Source organism: Maniola hyperantus, chromosome 19 (assembly GCF_902806685.2).
Source record: "Maniola hyperantus chromosome 19, iAphHyp1.2, whole genome shotgun sequence".
NCBI classification, from domain to species: domain Eukaryota; kingdom Metazoa; phylum Arthropoda; class Insecta; order Lepidoptera; family Nymphalidae; genus Maniola; species Maniola hyperantus.
In genome coordinates, this window is record NC_048554.1 from 4,251,387 (window position 1) to 4,267,681 (window position 16,295).

General features: G+C 36.9%; 1 protein-coding gene across 5 annotated transcripts in view; it reads left to right on the forward strand.

The window, feature by feature from the left end:
• LOC117991310 (neuropeptide CCHamide-2 receptor-like) overlaps nt 1–16,295 on the forward strand; it is a 63,845-nt gene extending 47,550 nt beyond the window's left edge. For 2 of the 5 annotated variants that reach the window (XM_069504953.1, XM_069504954.1), the window contains exons 6-8: nt 5,276–5,391; nt 6,862–7,049; nt 13,157–16,295. In XM_069504953.1, coding sequence (XP_069361054.1) covers nt 5,276–5,391; nt 6,862–7,049; nt 13,157–13,322 — 470 coding nt within the window. In that variant the 3' untranslated portion in view covers nt 13,323–16,295. Of the gene's footprint in view, nt 1–5,275; nt 5,397–6,861; nt 7,050–7,081; nt 7,316–13,156 lie in introns of those variants that run through there. The other 3 variants (XM_069504956.1, XM_069504955.1, XM_069504957.1) reach the window with 3 other exon arrangements.

Below are 16,295 nucleotides of genomic sequence, written 5' to 3' on the forward strand. Positions count from 1 at the left end.
GCTACTTTTTATCCCGGAAAACCGAAGAGTTCCCGCGGGATTTTGTAAAATGAAAATCCACGCGGACGAAGTCGCGGGCATCAGCTAGTAATATAATATGCTAGACAATGTATTGATTGATACATCGCGAATAGGTTGCCTAGCGAAATCACGTGCTAATGGTATTAAACAGTAAAAAAAAATTAAACTTAAACAACTACATAAATCATAATCAACTTCCCTGATTTAGTTATTTATGAAAATCGAGCATCATCTGAGAAAATATACACCAAGGAGTTGAAACATAAGGATTTCTTACTTTCCCCTCTGCTCAACTATGCAGACCTGCCAGGTATAAAGAGATAAGTAAGCGTTTTTAATCGAATTTTATATCAAATGAAAGATTATTTTATTTTCTATTAGCTGATGCCCGCGACTTCGTCCGCGTGGAAGTAGGTTTTTAAACATCCCGTGGGAACTCTTTGATTTTCCGGGATAAAAAGTAGCCTATGTCACTCTCCAGGTCTATCTATACCCATGCAAAAAAATCACGTCAATCCGTTGCACCGTTGCGACGTGATTGAAGGACAAACCAACAAATCAACAGACAAACACACTTTCGCATTTATAATAAGGGTATCTAACTATCTACTGATCAAACCGCGTATTAGGTTGCCTTATCAGAAAAGCAAAAATAATAAAAAAAAAACATCTAGGTAAATATGGATTCAAAAAACTTTGATAAGGCAACCTAATATCAAATCAAATCAAATCAAATCATTTATTTGCACGATTGCAGGTACAATGATGGTGTTACAGTGGTTTATTTACAGCTACAATCCGCCATACAGTGGGCATGCAAAATTTATTTTCTTATTATCTATTATTAATAAGCTATTTTTTTAACTTTTTTTTTTAGAATTATAATGTTCAACAGTCACATATCACATAATATAATATAATATCACATGTCACATAATAATTATCTACCTGTAATATATTAACCAATAAATAATAAAATTAAAAAATAGTAAAAAAAATTTTTTTTAAATGGTCCCAGTGGTAAGGACTTGATGTGATTTGGCAATTTATTGAATACTTTAATGCACATTCCAGTAAAATTTTTCATAAACAAGGCCGTTCTAGGGACACAATTAAAAACTGATCTATTAGGATTTCTTGTAGGATAAGAGCAAACATCATACGCTTTAGTAAAAAGATTATTATGCTTCTTAATGAAGACACAAATATCAAATAAATATAAACATGGCAGAGTTAACAAGTTAAGCTTCTTAAAAAGTGGTTTGCAAGTATCCGTTGGTGCGGCTCCACACATCGCTCGAATAAACCTAATAGATTTTTTTTTTTTTTTTTTTTTTTTTTTATTCGTTATAGGCGCACGCTTGACCACGATCACACCTGATGGAAAGTGATGATATGGCCTAAGATGGGACGCGTTTGCCTAGAAGGTGCCTATTCACTCTTGTTTTAAAGATACCCGGATTATAATTGACAGGAAACACTGATTTAGGAAGAGTATTCCAGACCCTAGCCATGCGTATAAGGAATGATGACGCAAAGCGTTTCGTGCGCGAAGATGGAATGTTGACGACATAGGGGTGAAAACTCGCCCGGTGTCTTGCGGTACGGTGGTAGAAAGGTGAGGGAGGGACAAGATCGAACAGCTCCTGCGCACACTCTCCGAAATATATCCTGTAAAACACCGATAGGCCGGCAACTACACAACTTACTATCGACCGTGTCATACAAATGTTTATCATCGTCATTGGTAACTTAAAACGCACGTAACTCCGAACATTTAGAGGTGCATTCCCGGGATCGAACCCCAGACCCCTGACCAGGAGGCCGACGTCTTAAACACTTGACTATCACCAATTTTTTATAGTATAAAGGTAGGTAGGTACTTAGGTAGGTAGGTAGGGATAATATGGATTCTGTAGGTAAAAACTTGAACGATATAGTATTTTTATGGTTGCCTTTGAGGGAGATGGGAAAGTTCGCTTCGTGTTCGGAAATTCTCTTCATAAAACATATTCAGTTATATTCAGTTAGGTACTTTGTTAGTTGTGAATTCACAAAACCTTGTATGTGAATTAACAGAAAATTTCTCAGATCACAGAGTAAGCATTTAGCCTTTACTGGAGTGCCTTTGTGTTCACGTAGGTACCAACACCTGTTGGAAATATCGAATAGGATGACGGCCTAGAACGTAATGAAATAAACGGTGCAACATGAATATCTAAATATATAAAAGGAAAAGGTGACTGACTGACTGACTGACTTATTTCACCCCCTTAAGAGTTGCCCCCTTAAGAGATGCCTACGTCATAATAGCTATCTGCATGCCAAACTTTAGCCCGATCCGTCCAGTAGTTTGAGTTGTGCGTTGCTAGATCAGTCAGTCAGTCACCTTTTCCTTTTATACATATAGATTTAAAGAAGAAAGAAGTTAGCTTATGCTCGCGACTTCGTCCGCGTGGACTACACAAATTTCAAATCCCTATTTCACCCCCTTTGGGGTTGAATTTTCAAAAATCCTTTCTTATCGGATGCCTACGTCATAATAGCCTACCTGCATGCCAAATTTCAGCCCGATCCGTTCAGTAGTTTAAGCTGTGCGTTGTTTATAGATCAGTCGGTCAATCAGTCAATCAGTCACTCATTCAGTCAGTCACCTTTCCCTGTTATATATTTAGATTAAAATAATTTTCTTGGGTTGGCTAGAATACAATAAACCACTTTGAGAATTACGATCCTTTTGTTGCGATAGCCAATTACTGGTACGATATCGTAAGTGAGTCGTGACATTATTATTTGCAGAGGACTTTTTGGAGCTTTTTAAATAAATAATAATATGTACCTACTTACTATTGTTATGTTTCCTATTGTTCATTTTAGCGAATTATATGGAACTTCGAACATTTTCCTACTAAATTGTATTTCGGATACATTAAAATTATTAGAGTCGGTAATATAATTAAATTGGAAATAACAAGTGAACTCGTAATCAAATTGTTAGCGATATCATTAGTTAATAGGAATAATCTCTAACGCAGCTTTTTTACTGTTCTCGATTTTATGCCAATTAAACGCAATCTCGTCTGATCTAGCACATTTTTGTAATTATTTTAATCCTTAAATATTGAGAAATTTCTGTTTTTTGAATATTGAGATATAGGATGAAATGCTAAAAAACGTTTGTGTATTCGTCTGCCAGTTTTTTTGCCAATAATGGCGCCGATTCTGTTGTCTTTCTCCAAACTAAATTTAGAGTATCTGCATCTTTTTCTTTTTAACACTGCTAAAAAAGGATGGAACATTAATCTACATTTAAGGAGTCTAAATTTTAGTGCACGCTACAAATTTAAAATAAAGGCTCGCGACTGGCGGCTAAAGTCACGCGATTTGACAGCTCTAAATTAAAATTAAAACTGTCAAACTGTGTCTGTCCTTTTCATATTACATTAGTAAGAAGAGGATTCTAAAATATATATAGATATAGGTACTGATTCTGAGCACACCTAAATTTTAGAATTACTGTTACCGTGATTATAGAAATTTATTACTATTACCGTGTTGCTTACTAGCAACTATGCAATATAAACCTATGTTTATATTGCATATAGTTGCTAGTAAGCAACACGGTAATAGTAATAAATTTTACTTTGTCAGGATATATCCCGGTGCGCGCTAGCGGGATTTCAACTAGAATAAACTACAACTATAGCGTTGCTGGCTGTCCCCATTTGAAAAAGGATATCTAGATTTAAAGAGGCATTTTTGGCCGAACTACTTGTGTTTCTAATACTTAGTATAATCTAAATTAGCTCGTAAGTTATAAGGAAAGGCTTCCTTCCGATTTCTACACAACTGTCTATTCTGTGCTTGTGCGGGCCACCTAACTTTTAAATTTAATTCATCACACCAACGGCGCCTCTGTATCCGTTAGGAATCCATACTAATCCATACTAATATTATAAATGCGAAAGTGTGTCTGTCTGTCTGTCTGTCGGTCTGCTAGCTTTTCACGGCCCAACGGTTTAACCGATTTTGATGAAATTTGGTACAGAGGTAGCTTACATCCTAGGGAAGGACATAGGCTTTTTTTTCCTGGAGTCATAAAATCAAAGAGTTCCCACGGGATTTTTAAAAAACCTAAATCCACGCGGACGAAGTCGCGGGCATCATCTAGTAAAAAATAAAATTATGAGTTCAAACAAGAACCAGTGGTATTAGTTGTTGGTATTAGAACGGAATAAATCGGCACAGCCTATATATGCGCTAAAAGGTAAATGATGACACGATACTCAGCTTCGACTTTTCTCTTCCTTTCAACAAAATGTAGGTATAATATCAGCTTGTTAACTTCGTGACAGTAAAATCCAACCCCAATTTACGATACACGGGTCGTTTCTTTTTTATTTTCATTTGAAATCGCCTACTAAAAACCGATCTAGTGCGAGTCGCATTCTCATACAAAGAGTTCCGTACCATCGTATAAGAAAAAACACTTTTTTGTGATTTAACCACAAATTCACGGTTTTCAAACATGTTTACAAACATGGTTAGGCATTGAAGTCGGTTTTTATTTTTTTTGTAAATATTTTTTCGCTGGAGATACGGAACCCTAAAAACCGATACTGGTGGAAAGGATTCTATATCTGCTGAAGAACGTTAATGTCCTCTTTAGCATATTCACTCTCGGCTACTAAACTTCGGCCGCTGAATTTGATTGTAATGGAGGCAAACTTTGATATTGCATAGTCAATAAAATTATTAAATTGATTAGCAGTAAAGAATAGACATGTCTCAAATAGTTTATGGGCTAAAATTTATTATTAAAGAGAAAAATTAAAAAATCATGATTTTTATTTATTTTTACCATGAACGTAACGCTGTACGGAAACGTGATTAATGACGTCACAATCCATAAACGACAAATAACTTAAAAAATAGACTTATTTCTACGGGAAATATGTTTTAAGTTTTGTCGTTTACGCCTTGTGACGTCATTAATCGTTTTCCGTACAGCGTGCCATTAATTATTTAAAAAATTAATTAAAATCTTGATTTTTTTAAAACTATTCTCTTTAATAATGAATTCTAGCCCCATAATCTACCGCTATACAACAAAATCACACCATTTTATTACTATAGTCCAAGACCCTATTTGAGACGTGTCTATTCTTTACGACTAATCAATAATAATTGATAATGCAATATCAAAGTTTGCCCCCATTAGGTACATGAAACTTTAATGTAACTTTTGTTTCAGTGTTTTTCATCTGTTTCCTGCCATATCACGCTCTAGAAGTGTGGTTCTACCTGTCACCAACCGCTCAGACAGACTACAATGATTTTATTCATGCATTGAGAATAATCGCCTTCTGTCTCAGGTTAATTCTCATTATATTCACTAGCTGATGCCCGCGACTTCGTCCGCGTGGAATTAGATTTTTTAAAAATCCCGTGGAAACTCTTTGATTTTCCGGGATAAAAAGTAGCCTATGTCACTCTCCAGGTCTTTATCTATACCCATGCAAAAATCACGTCAATCCGTTGCACCGTTGCGACGTGATTGAAGGAAAAACCAACAAACTAACAAACCAATAATCGAACAAACAAACACTCTTTCGCATTTATAATAAGGGTACTTCCATACTTAATACTTACTTAAAATTATAAGTGCGAAAGTGTGTCTGTCTGTCTGTCGGTCTGCTAGCATTTCACGGCCCATCCATTCAACCGATTTTGACGAAATTTGATACAGAGATAGCTTGCATTCCGGGGAAGGACAGGGGCTACTTTTTATCCCGGAAAATCAAAGAGTTCCCACGGGATTTTTAATAACTTAAATCTAGGCAGACAAAGTCGCGGACATGGGGCATCATCAAGTAAAAAATAAAAGTAAATATTCTTGCTATAATCGACCGCCTGGAAGAAAAAAATTAGAAAACGGTTACCTATTTTTGTTTAAATTTATTACCTAATAATGTGAAATTATTCAAGCAAACATAGTGAAGTAGATAATTAAGTGTTTGGTGCTAAATTTTAGGGTATAAATTTTTACGAAGATTGGTTTTTAAGATACTCTTCCGAGCTTTAGGATAATGTGCGCAAATAACTTTGACTACTTCGAAAGTAGCTCACGGGTAAAATTTATGACCAATTTGCATCTCACCTCGGCTAACAAACTCGCATCCATCGTTAAGATGAGATCGGCTGTCGTCGAACACAAAATGGAGGTTTTATTACAGTTTCTATCGCCAGCATACATAAAATTGCAATTACTCTATTCATATAGATGATGCTTGCGACTTTCCGCGTGGATTTAAGTTTTTAGATATCCTGTGGCAACTCTTTGATTTTCCGGAATAAAAAGTAGCTTTTGTCGTTCCCCGGGATACAAACTATCTCTGTATTAAATATCGTCAAAATTGGTTGAACGGATGGGCTGGTAATAGCGAGCAGACAGAGCGACACTTTTGCATGCATGTTTGCATATTGGTTTGGATGGATATGGATTATTATTAAACAAGTACCTACCTACCTAGTAGTAGTTAACTTTCCCATTCATCAATTCTGCAGTAATGTAGCTAGTAGCTGCCTATGACAAGTGACAAACAGTGATAAGACAACAGATTAATTGTTTCCAGATCAATATTAGCTTTGGTTCAAGTCGGGATGTCTGTCCGAAAATTTATACATTCAGAAATCTGAAATTCAGAACGTACCTACCAGGTTCTATAATTAACGGATTCTGTAATTTAGGCTACATGATATTCTGTGTAATAGATCGGAGTTAAGCATTAGTTAAATTTATGCAGTGGCACTAAATAACATAACCTATTCTCTAAAAACCTCAGTTTCCTGAACTCCTGCGTAAATCCAGTCGCTCTATACTGCGTGAGTGGAGTCTTCAGACAACACTTCAATCGCTACCTCTGCTGTCGACGTAGCGCGCTCCATCCCACATGCAGCTCTAGGCTGTCCAGAACTGCCATATGCGAGACCTCCTTTAGAAGCACCCAACGCCATCGCTGCAATAGGTATGCATTTATCAAACCTTTATCTCTGCCAGATTTCTCAACTCCTGCGTCAACCCGATCGCCCTATGCAGCATGAGTGACGTGTACAAGAAGTATTTCATCAGATACGTCTGCTGTAAGAAGGGCGTTCTGCAGCCGACACACAGTTTGAGGTTGATGAAGATGACTTGTGAAACGGCACTCGGGGACTCTCAGAGGCACACGTTCAAAAGGTAGGAAACGAAACTTTTAAATTTTGTAACATAACTCTGTGTTGGTTTTTTAATCTCTGTAGTGCAGAGAATATTGACTTTCCAGCGCGAGATATGCAAAGATTCGTAGCGAGGGATGTATCAAAAACCTACCAATAGCTTCCAGTTTTGCTTAGCGCTGGGTCTAATGAGCCAAGTTATGAAAATGAATGATGCTCACAGATACCGAGGTAATCAATTCTTTAAAAATGTTTGTAATCAAAAATCGGTGTGGCACTACTGAAAGCCACAAAGCAAAATAAACAGAAGAAGAAGAAGAAGTACCTAATCAAAAATAAAAAGATAGTGTTAGCATCATATCACACAAAATGCGACATAGATAAGTAAGTGAATAGATAAGTACGTGAGCAGATATACCTAATGGAAGTTTGATCAAAGTTAAAACATTTGATGGGTGAAATTCGGGCGTCGATTTTAAGTCAAATTGATGTCCTCAACTACAGACTAGTTTCCAAAACGATTTAGTTTAAGCATCTCTACATAACTGACACTAGGTCTTTTAATGCAAATTCATATAGGTACTTATGTATTTTGGGGTTTATTATTACTTATGTATTTTCTTACTAAAAATATTTATATTATCATTGTTCAATAGGGAATGATATACCGAGCACTTACCCTTTGCGCCAGCTGCAGCATAACACCCTGGGCCCAGGTCTTCTGTGTCGATAGCACCCTATTTTTCACATATATATTGTCTTGAAAATAAAGTGGTCACTGGTTTCAGTTAAATCACAATCACAACACTTCGATTGAGTCCAGATTCCAGAAATTAATTTGTTTTTGCACTGGAACGCGTGCTTATCGATTATTGCAGTCGATCTGAGAGATATGATGGCGCCGAATCGCCAATCAGAAGGACGCATTGGCATGCGTTGCATCGGCGCTAGGGGGCGCTCGACAAACCAACCCAATGAACAATTACGAAAATAAATATGAGATAAATTTGCTAGAAAAAATCCTCCAAATTATGTTGACCTTAAAATATATTCTGTTCCAGTACGGAACATGCCGCTCGCCTTAAAAGAACGTAGATCTTTTAACTAACTTTATGACTAAACTTAACAAAACTAAAGAACTTAATAATTAAAAAAATAATGGTTAAAGCTAAATATATTATGTTTTAAAATTTAACTTTAGAATAATTTTGGGAAAATTGAATTATTGCTCAGGTAGAGGGCAAATTTTAACTACAGGACGTTTGAAAAGGGGCTTGCCATATTTCAACGTCACAACTCGCGTTACACCGTCCGATCCAGGATGAAGGGCGTGAACTCTAGCCAGGCACCATTGCAAAGGAGGCAAGTTATCGTCACATACGACGACAAAAATACCTTCACAAATAGGAGGGCCGTTATTACGAAACCACTTGATACGCTGTTGAATATCATGCAAGTATTCGCGGCTCCAACGGTTCCAGAAATGTTGGACAGCTTGCTGTATCCAACGCCATCGCGTAAGTCTGTTAGGTGGGGCATCTATCAGTGAAACATCAGGAACGGCTGTAAGAGGTTCCCAGATACAGTAATCAACGAAAGTTTTAAGAAACGGACGTTTGGATCTCATACGTGAGGCGGGCAATATCCCCATGGAAGACTGAGTTCGCACAGGGCTCGCACACAAATATTTGACGCGTTTATGTATTCGTTTGTGAATCGCGTCTCTGCCGAATAGTGTCCAATTTTGATATAAGAAATACTGCATCGTTTTAAAACTGGCATGCACTAGCATGTCATCAATTAATGAATTGATAAATGCGTGTTTCTTTGGTAGAATTAACTGATGTTTCGAGTTGTAAGTGAGTAAAGTTTTATGTAATCGTTCGCCAACACGTAAGCATTCATTGTCGTCTAAGAAAAGATTTAAATGTTTTAATATATTGGAAGGACAATGTCCCTCGGAAATATTGATAATTTCATCACCGGAAGTGGTCATTTGAACAATTTTAATTAGTCGGTTTATAGCAAAGTTAAACTCCTGGATAGATACATGATTGGAACACGAACTTTTATTTTTCTTATATTTAAGGTAAAATCGGAACACAAGTGCCAACTTTTCAAAAGAGGAAAATCTCGAAAAGAAATCATAATTATCAGACTGTGTGATTGTCAGTCGTAGCTTTAAGGAAGCGACTTGCGTTTTGCCGAGTAACAGAAAGATTGAAACTTTAACGAGTTCATTATTGTGACGCCAATAAACACACGCCAGGTATGTTCTTTCAGTGGCATCGGAAAAGTCATTTAAATGAATAACATTATTCGTGCCAGTAAAAACATATCGTGGGATAGACACGATTTCAGGCCGCTCGCCATGAGTGTCGGCAGGCTGGACAGCGGCCATTACGGCTGGTGTGTTGCTATGCCATTGGCGTAATTCAAAACTGGCTAACTTACAAAGTTGAATTGATTTGGATTGTAACTTAAGAGCCCTTTCGGCGGTGCTCTCACTTGACACAACATTGTTAGTAAACACGTAATTATTTAAAAACTTTGAACCAATATAAAAAAGGTCTGCTTCGTCACTTGCGAGATGCTTTATCGTACGCAAAGCAAGATGCGGCGTGACGGTACATAGGTGAGATTCACATATTTTAGGCTGTTCGGGACTGAATCGCAGCACGACTCTGGTTCGCGTGGTGCTGAAGTCTTTAGTTACGCAGTGATACGAAAGCTTTAATTGTGGATTGCATTCTACATCTTCCCAAATAGTTTCTTCCCGTGTCATGGACCGCTGCTCAGGGAAGGATTTAAGCTCCCGAAACTGTTGCAAATAATTGTCATTAGCAAAGGAGCTCCAGTATGCATGAGTGTCATTTGAGCATGAGTTAACAAACGCACGTGGGGGGAACGAATCGAAGGAAAGCTTACCTGACAACAAGTAACCGAATACACTATTTATAGCTATCGGCGTGCCAGGTGGACCAGAGATAGTGTTGTTTAGTAAAATTTCCGATAGTACATCTGCACCCAAGATTACCTCCACTGGTTGTGGGATATGAAAGTTAGGGTCTGCCAAGCTTAGGTTTTTGATATGTGCCCACTCAGTACGAGGTAAAGGCGCACTAGGCATTTGTGAAATAAGTTTAGGAAATATCATTGCATCAATTGGTATGACTGGTTTGTTTTGATTTCTAGGGGTGATATTGAACGAGACTATCCCCCGTGGATAAACAGGTTGGTCATCTCCAATACCGAATACCGGTACGTTTATTGTTCGTCGCGATAGACCCAACCGCTGCGCGCCAGCTTCAGTGATAAACGTCCCCTGACTACCCGTGTCGAGCATACAGCGAACGGTCCCGCGGTCGATGCCGTCAACACACACGTTAACGAGTGCAGTTGATAGCAATACGATATGAGAGCGACCCTTAGAAGCCGTGGAGCAAGCATTAATATCGCCGATATTATTGTCATAATATTTAGAATCACAATTAGCGGCAACCGGGAGCGAGGAGCCGGTATTGCATTCCTCCTTAGAAGCACTATTATCGTCGCGTGTAACACCGACAGCTGTCAAAACAGTGGGTTTTTTTTGAGATAAACAAATCGCACTGTTGTGACGATTAAAACAGTACTTACAAACAAAGCTACTCCTACAGTTTTTCCTTTCGTGTTCCAGGGATAGGCAATTTTCACAGACGTTTTTTCCTTGTACAAATGCATATCGATCTTGTGGAGAAAGATCTAAAAACCTTTTACATTTAGATAGGTGATGAAAGTCACCGCAACAAATACAGACCTTATTATTATGGGCATAAGGTTGCGATTGGCTAGCGGACTCATTAACGTTAGCGGGATACGAACCGCGCGCGATGCGACTCGTGTGAGTCACAGGCGCGGTGGGACGGCCAGCGGAGGCGACGGCGGCGGCGGCATTAGCATTACCGCGCGTTTGTGAGCTACCTACTAGGTTATCGATAAATTTTGATTGACCCGTAATTTCACACGCAGCGAGTTCGCGTTCAAGAAATTGAATGAGAATATAAATGTTTGGAATTTCAGATGGACTAGCCAACGAAAGTTCAAAACGTTTTCGCACGGAATGCGGAATTTTTCGTAATAATAAATTAAGCAATATAAAACTCCAATGTTTTACGGGAAATTGCATCGTCTCTAATGCCTTTATATTTTCTTGATAGATATTTAACAATTCCCGAAGGCAAGATATTTTTTCTGAACATGGTTTCAAATCCAGAATTTTATTTATGTGTTTTGATGCGATAACTCGTTTATTGTCGTAACGAGACACCAAAGTATCAACGGCAATTGTATAATTATCTTCCGTTATAGGAATAGATTTTATTAAGTTATACGGTTCACCCTTTAAAGTAAGTAATAGGTAACGGAATTTTTCTACCTCCGTGTAGGCAAGGTTGTCGTGTATTAAGGAACAATAAAGATCGTAGTAAGACTGCCAATCGGTTGATTCACCCGAAAATGACGGCAGGGGAAGTTTTGGTAGTTTGTCAAAATGGGCGCTAGAAAATGATGGGCGTTGTAAATAGATGCTAGATCGTCTACGCTCTTCATCCGTTTTTTTCAATTTATTTGAGTGTTTTAAAATTTCAAAGTAACAGTCATTAAATTCATTCCGAATGTCTAGTTGTTCCTCTTTATCAAAACACTTTGCCTTCATTAAAGTTCTCTCGATTTTAGTTTGAATTTTTATAAATTTCCGATGTTGAGCGGTTAAGTCTGGTAATCGCGCACGAAACTGTTCTTCATCGGAAACTAGATCTAGTGTCCTTCGTAGCTCCGAAATAATTATTTCTCTTTCGTAAATATCAAACGCTGCGGCGTCGGCCATATTGCGTAGGTAACAAAATGCACCGAATTCGAACGCGTGGGGATTGATAATTTACGTAAAGAACACAAAGTATCTCTAGAAAACACAACCTGGAGGTTTATAATCCGGTTCGAAGGACCAAAAAATATGTTCAATAGGGAATGATATACCGAGCACTTACCCTTTGCGCCAGCTGCAGCATAACACCCTGGGCCCAGGTCTTCTGTGTCGATAGCACCCTATTTTTCACATATATATTGTCTTGAAAATAAAGTGGTCACTGGTTTCAGTTAAATCACAATCACAACACTTCGATTGAGTCCAGATTCCAGAAATTAATTTGTTTTTGCACTGGAACGCGTGCTTATCGATTATTGCAGTCGATCTGAGAGATATGATGGCGCCGAATCGCCAATCAGAAGGACGCATTGGCATGCGTTGCATCGGCGCTAGGGGGCGCTCGACAAACCAACCCAATGAACAATTACGAAAATAAATATGAGATAAATTTGCTAGAAAAAATCCTCCAAATTATGTTGACCTTAAAATATATTCTGTTCCAGTACGGAACAATCATGATAGTTATTTTTAGTTAGAAAGAACTAGATGATAGAACTAGAAAAAAATAGCCTTATGTTCATTCCCGAGATACAATTTATCTGTGTATGGAATTTTGTCACAATCGGTTTAGCGAATGGGCCATGAAAAACTTAGACAGACTTCCGCATTCATAATATTTAAGTATGGATTTGAAAATGTGTAGGTTTTTACTAGTTTGTCTACATTGTGCATGATACTTTGCTAAGCAAAAGAGGTCTAAAATGAGGTACTCTATACTTTACCTTACTCTGTTTCATGACAACGATGACAACATGACAACGATTAATTATTATCGTTAAAAAATTATAAATGGTCCAGCTAAAATAATATTCATTAGAGCTGTGAGGATCTTGACATATTAGTACCTATTGTTGATGAATATTGTGTTATTGATTCATTGATCAATGCTTTTTTATTGATTTATCAGTAAATATTCTCTTTACGAGTCCTTAATTTGAGTTTTATTCCCAGCAGGAACCCAACGGAGAGCGTCGTTATATCAAACTACGATTACGGCAGCACAAAGAAGAAGAATAACATCATACTGAGGAACAGTACTGACGGTGTCACCATAATGACAGTTAGGGATTCCAATGACTTCATGAATGACGTCAACGAAAAGCGCGTTGAAAGATAGACAGTGATGTTAAGTTGGAAAAAGTGAATAGTCCCAATAACTTCGTGAATAACGCTGAAAATGTATTGAAGATAGCCAGTTATGAAAAGGTAGGAAAAGTGAAAATTTCCAATAACTTAATGAATAGGTATTGAAAAATAGTGATGTAAAGTTTGGAAAAGTGAATAATTCTAATAACTTCATGAATCACGTCAAAGTAAGATAGACAGAGGTGTAGAGTTAGGAAAATGAATGATTCCGATGACTTCATGAATGACGTCAAAGAAAGATAGACAGTGATGTAAAATAAGGAAAAGTGAATAATTCCAATAACATCGTGAATAACGTTATAAAAATGTGTTGAAATATAATCAGTTATGTAAAGTTAGAAGTAGTGAATAAGTGATTCATGAATTATGTCTAAAATAAGGGAAGAAGATAAGATAAGGAAAGTGAAAATAGACACTAATATAGATAGATGTAAAACTATGTTAATTATAGGTAATTCATATTATTATAATTAAATATATGACTTACACATTTTCTAATTTGTTAGAAATTTAAACTTTATTATTTTGCTAGCTGATGCCCGCGACTTCGTCTGCGTGGAATTAGGTTTTTTAAAAATCCCGCGGGAACTCTCTTCCGGGATTAAAAGTAGCCTTATATCACTCTGCAGGTTTTTATCTATACCCATGCAAAAAATCACGTCAATCCCTTGCACCGTTGCGACGTGATTGAAGGACAAACTAACAAACTAACAAACCAATAAACCAACAAACATCGCATTTATAATAAGGGTACCTACTGATATAAATGTAAATAGAAAGATGTGTTTAAAAAAATTATTATACTGATGACTATAATCATTAGACAAATATTGTATTTGATTCGATATCCTTTCAAAACAAAAGACAAACTAATTAGGTTTAAACAAGATTGTTTATTAGTGTACCTACCGATATTAGCTTTATTTATATTTGTACATAAGTATAAAAAAATAAAATTGAAAATATTATATCAGCTTAACTTTGATGTGCAAGTTCTTTTTTTTGCAAACAAATTGATCTGAGCTTAGCTCGTTTTTAAAGGTCTATATTATCTAAATATATAAAAGGAAACGCTGACTGACTGACTAACTGACGATCTAACAACGCACAGCTCAAACTACTGGACTGATTGGGCTGAAATTTGGAATGCTGATAGCTATTATGACGTAGACATCCGCTTAGAAAGGACTTTTGAAATTTCAACCTCAATAGGGGTTCAATAGGGGTTTGAAATTTATTTTATTTAAAAATTATTTTACTATCACCAATGAAGCAGCCATGTACATAAGTACAACCAACCAATGTCAAATGAGCTCGATGGCTATCATTCAGCGTTAGACACTGAGTCAACGAATCACACCGCATCAGGTTAGTAATGAAGTACATACATATTATTACCAACCATGGCGAAAGCTGATCCATTACGATCTACTGCATAATTAGAAGCAGGGATCCGTGTAAGCACATTAGTTAGATACATTTACGCCGAAACAGCTGCGGTAGCCTAGTGGTTAGGACGTCCGCCTTCCAATCGGAGGTCGGGGGTTCGATCCCGGGCACCCACCTCTAACTTTTCAGAGTTATGTGCGTTTTTAAATAATTAAATGTATTTTATATAATTTTATATTAATACTAGCTTATGCTCGCGACTTCGTCCACGTGGAAGACAGAAGTTACAAATCTTATTTTAACCCCTTATTGGTAGAAATTTTAAAAATCCATTATTAGCGTCCATGCATGCCAAATTTCAGCTCGATCCGTCCAGTGCTTTGTGACAGTGCATATCTGTCGATTACGTTTGTCAAGCAACGTTGATTCAAATTGGTATTTGGATGGGTCACCGACTTCGGTTTTCGATGCTTCGGACTTGTAGTAGTATACTGCATACTACAGGTAAGACACTTTATTGGTATACCTACTTAGAATCTTAAGAACCTAAGTTGAAATGTTTGTATTGTCTTATTCATACGGCAGCTTTTATTATAATACGAGGTATAGGTATTTTAACATAGTTGTAAGTATCTTAAATTTTGAACAATAGGTAAATTTCCAATGTAACTTAATTTATTATTACTTTGTAACTACAATTTTGGTACATGAAAAATAAAAATAAATAAATAAAATAAATAAATTGTAGACATTATTTTAATTATGAGTACTAAGTATTAAATATCTATACCAAAGATAATGTGGCATAAAAAATATCATATATTTAAAAAATAACTTATTTATGAATGTGAACGTGAACAAGTGAAATAATTCATTTTTAGTTTTTACCTAACTTTGTGAACGTTGTGATTATGTACCTAATTATTTAGTTACAGCAAAATTATTGAACTAAGTAAAACAAGAACGCTTAAAATCTCGAATAATATTTAATTTAATTATAAACGGGTCGAGATAATTTATTATTAAAACGGTTCTTTGCTTGAAAGATGCGGATGATTTACGTCTACTTAGGCTGTAAGAATTAAATGGAATTATTATCTCTTATTAAGTTATCCTTCTTAGAGAGAGAGCGGTGATGACTTGTGGTTAAGACGTCGTCGGCTTATTATTCGTGGGGTCAGGGATTCGATCCCGGGTATGCGTACCCGGGATCTTCGGAGTTAGGGGCGTTTTAAGCAATTAAATATCATTTGCTTTAACGGTGAAGGAAAACATCGTGAGGAAACCAGCATGCCTGAAAGTTCTCTATAATAGTCTGCCAATCCGCACTTCGCCAGCGTAGATTAATATGGCCTTACCCCTACCTATACCCTTCTCGTATTGAGAGGAGACCCGTTCTCTGTAGTGAGCCGGCGATGGGTTGATCATGAATCATGATGATTAAGGAAATGGAATTATTAGCACTGGTTGAGTTATCCTTCTACGCCGAGCATAGGCACGCGAGTAGATATATAGACCCAGAGGGGAAGCTTCATACTAGCGGCTGGCTGTAGGT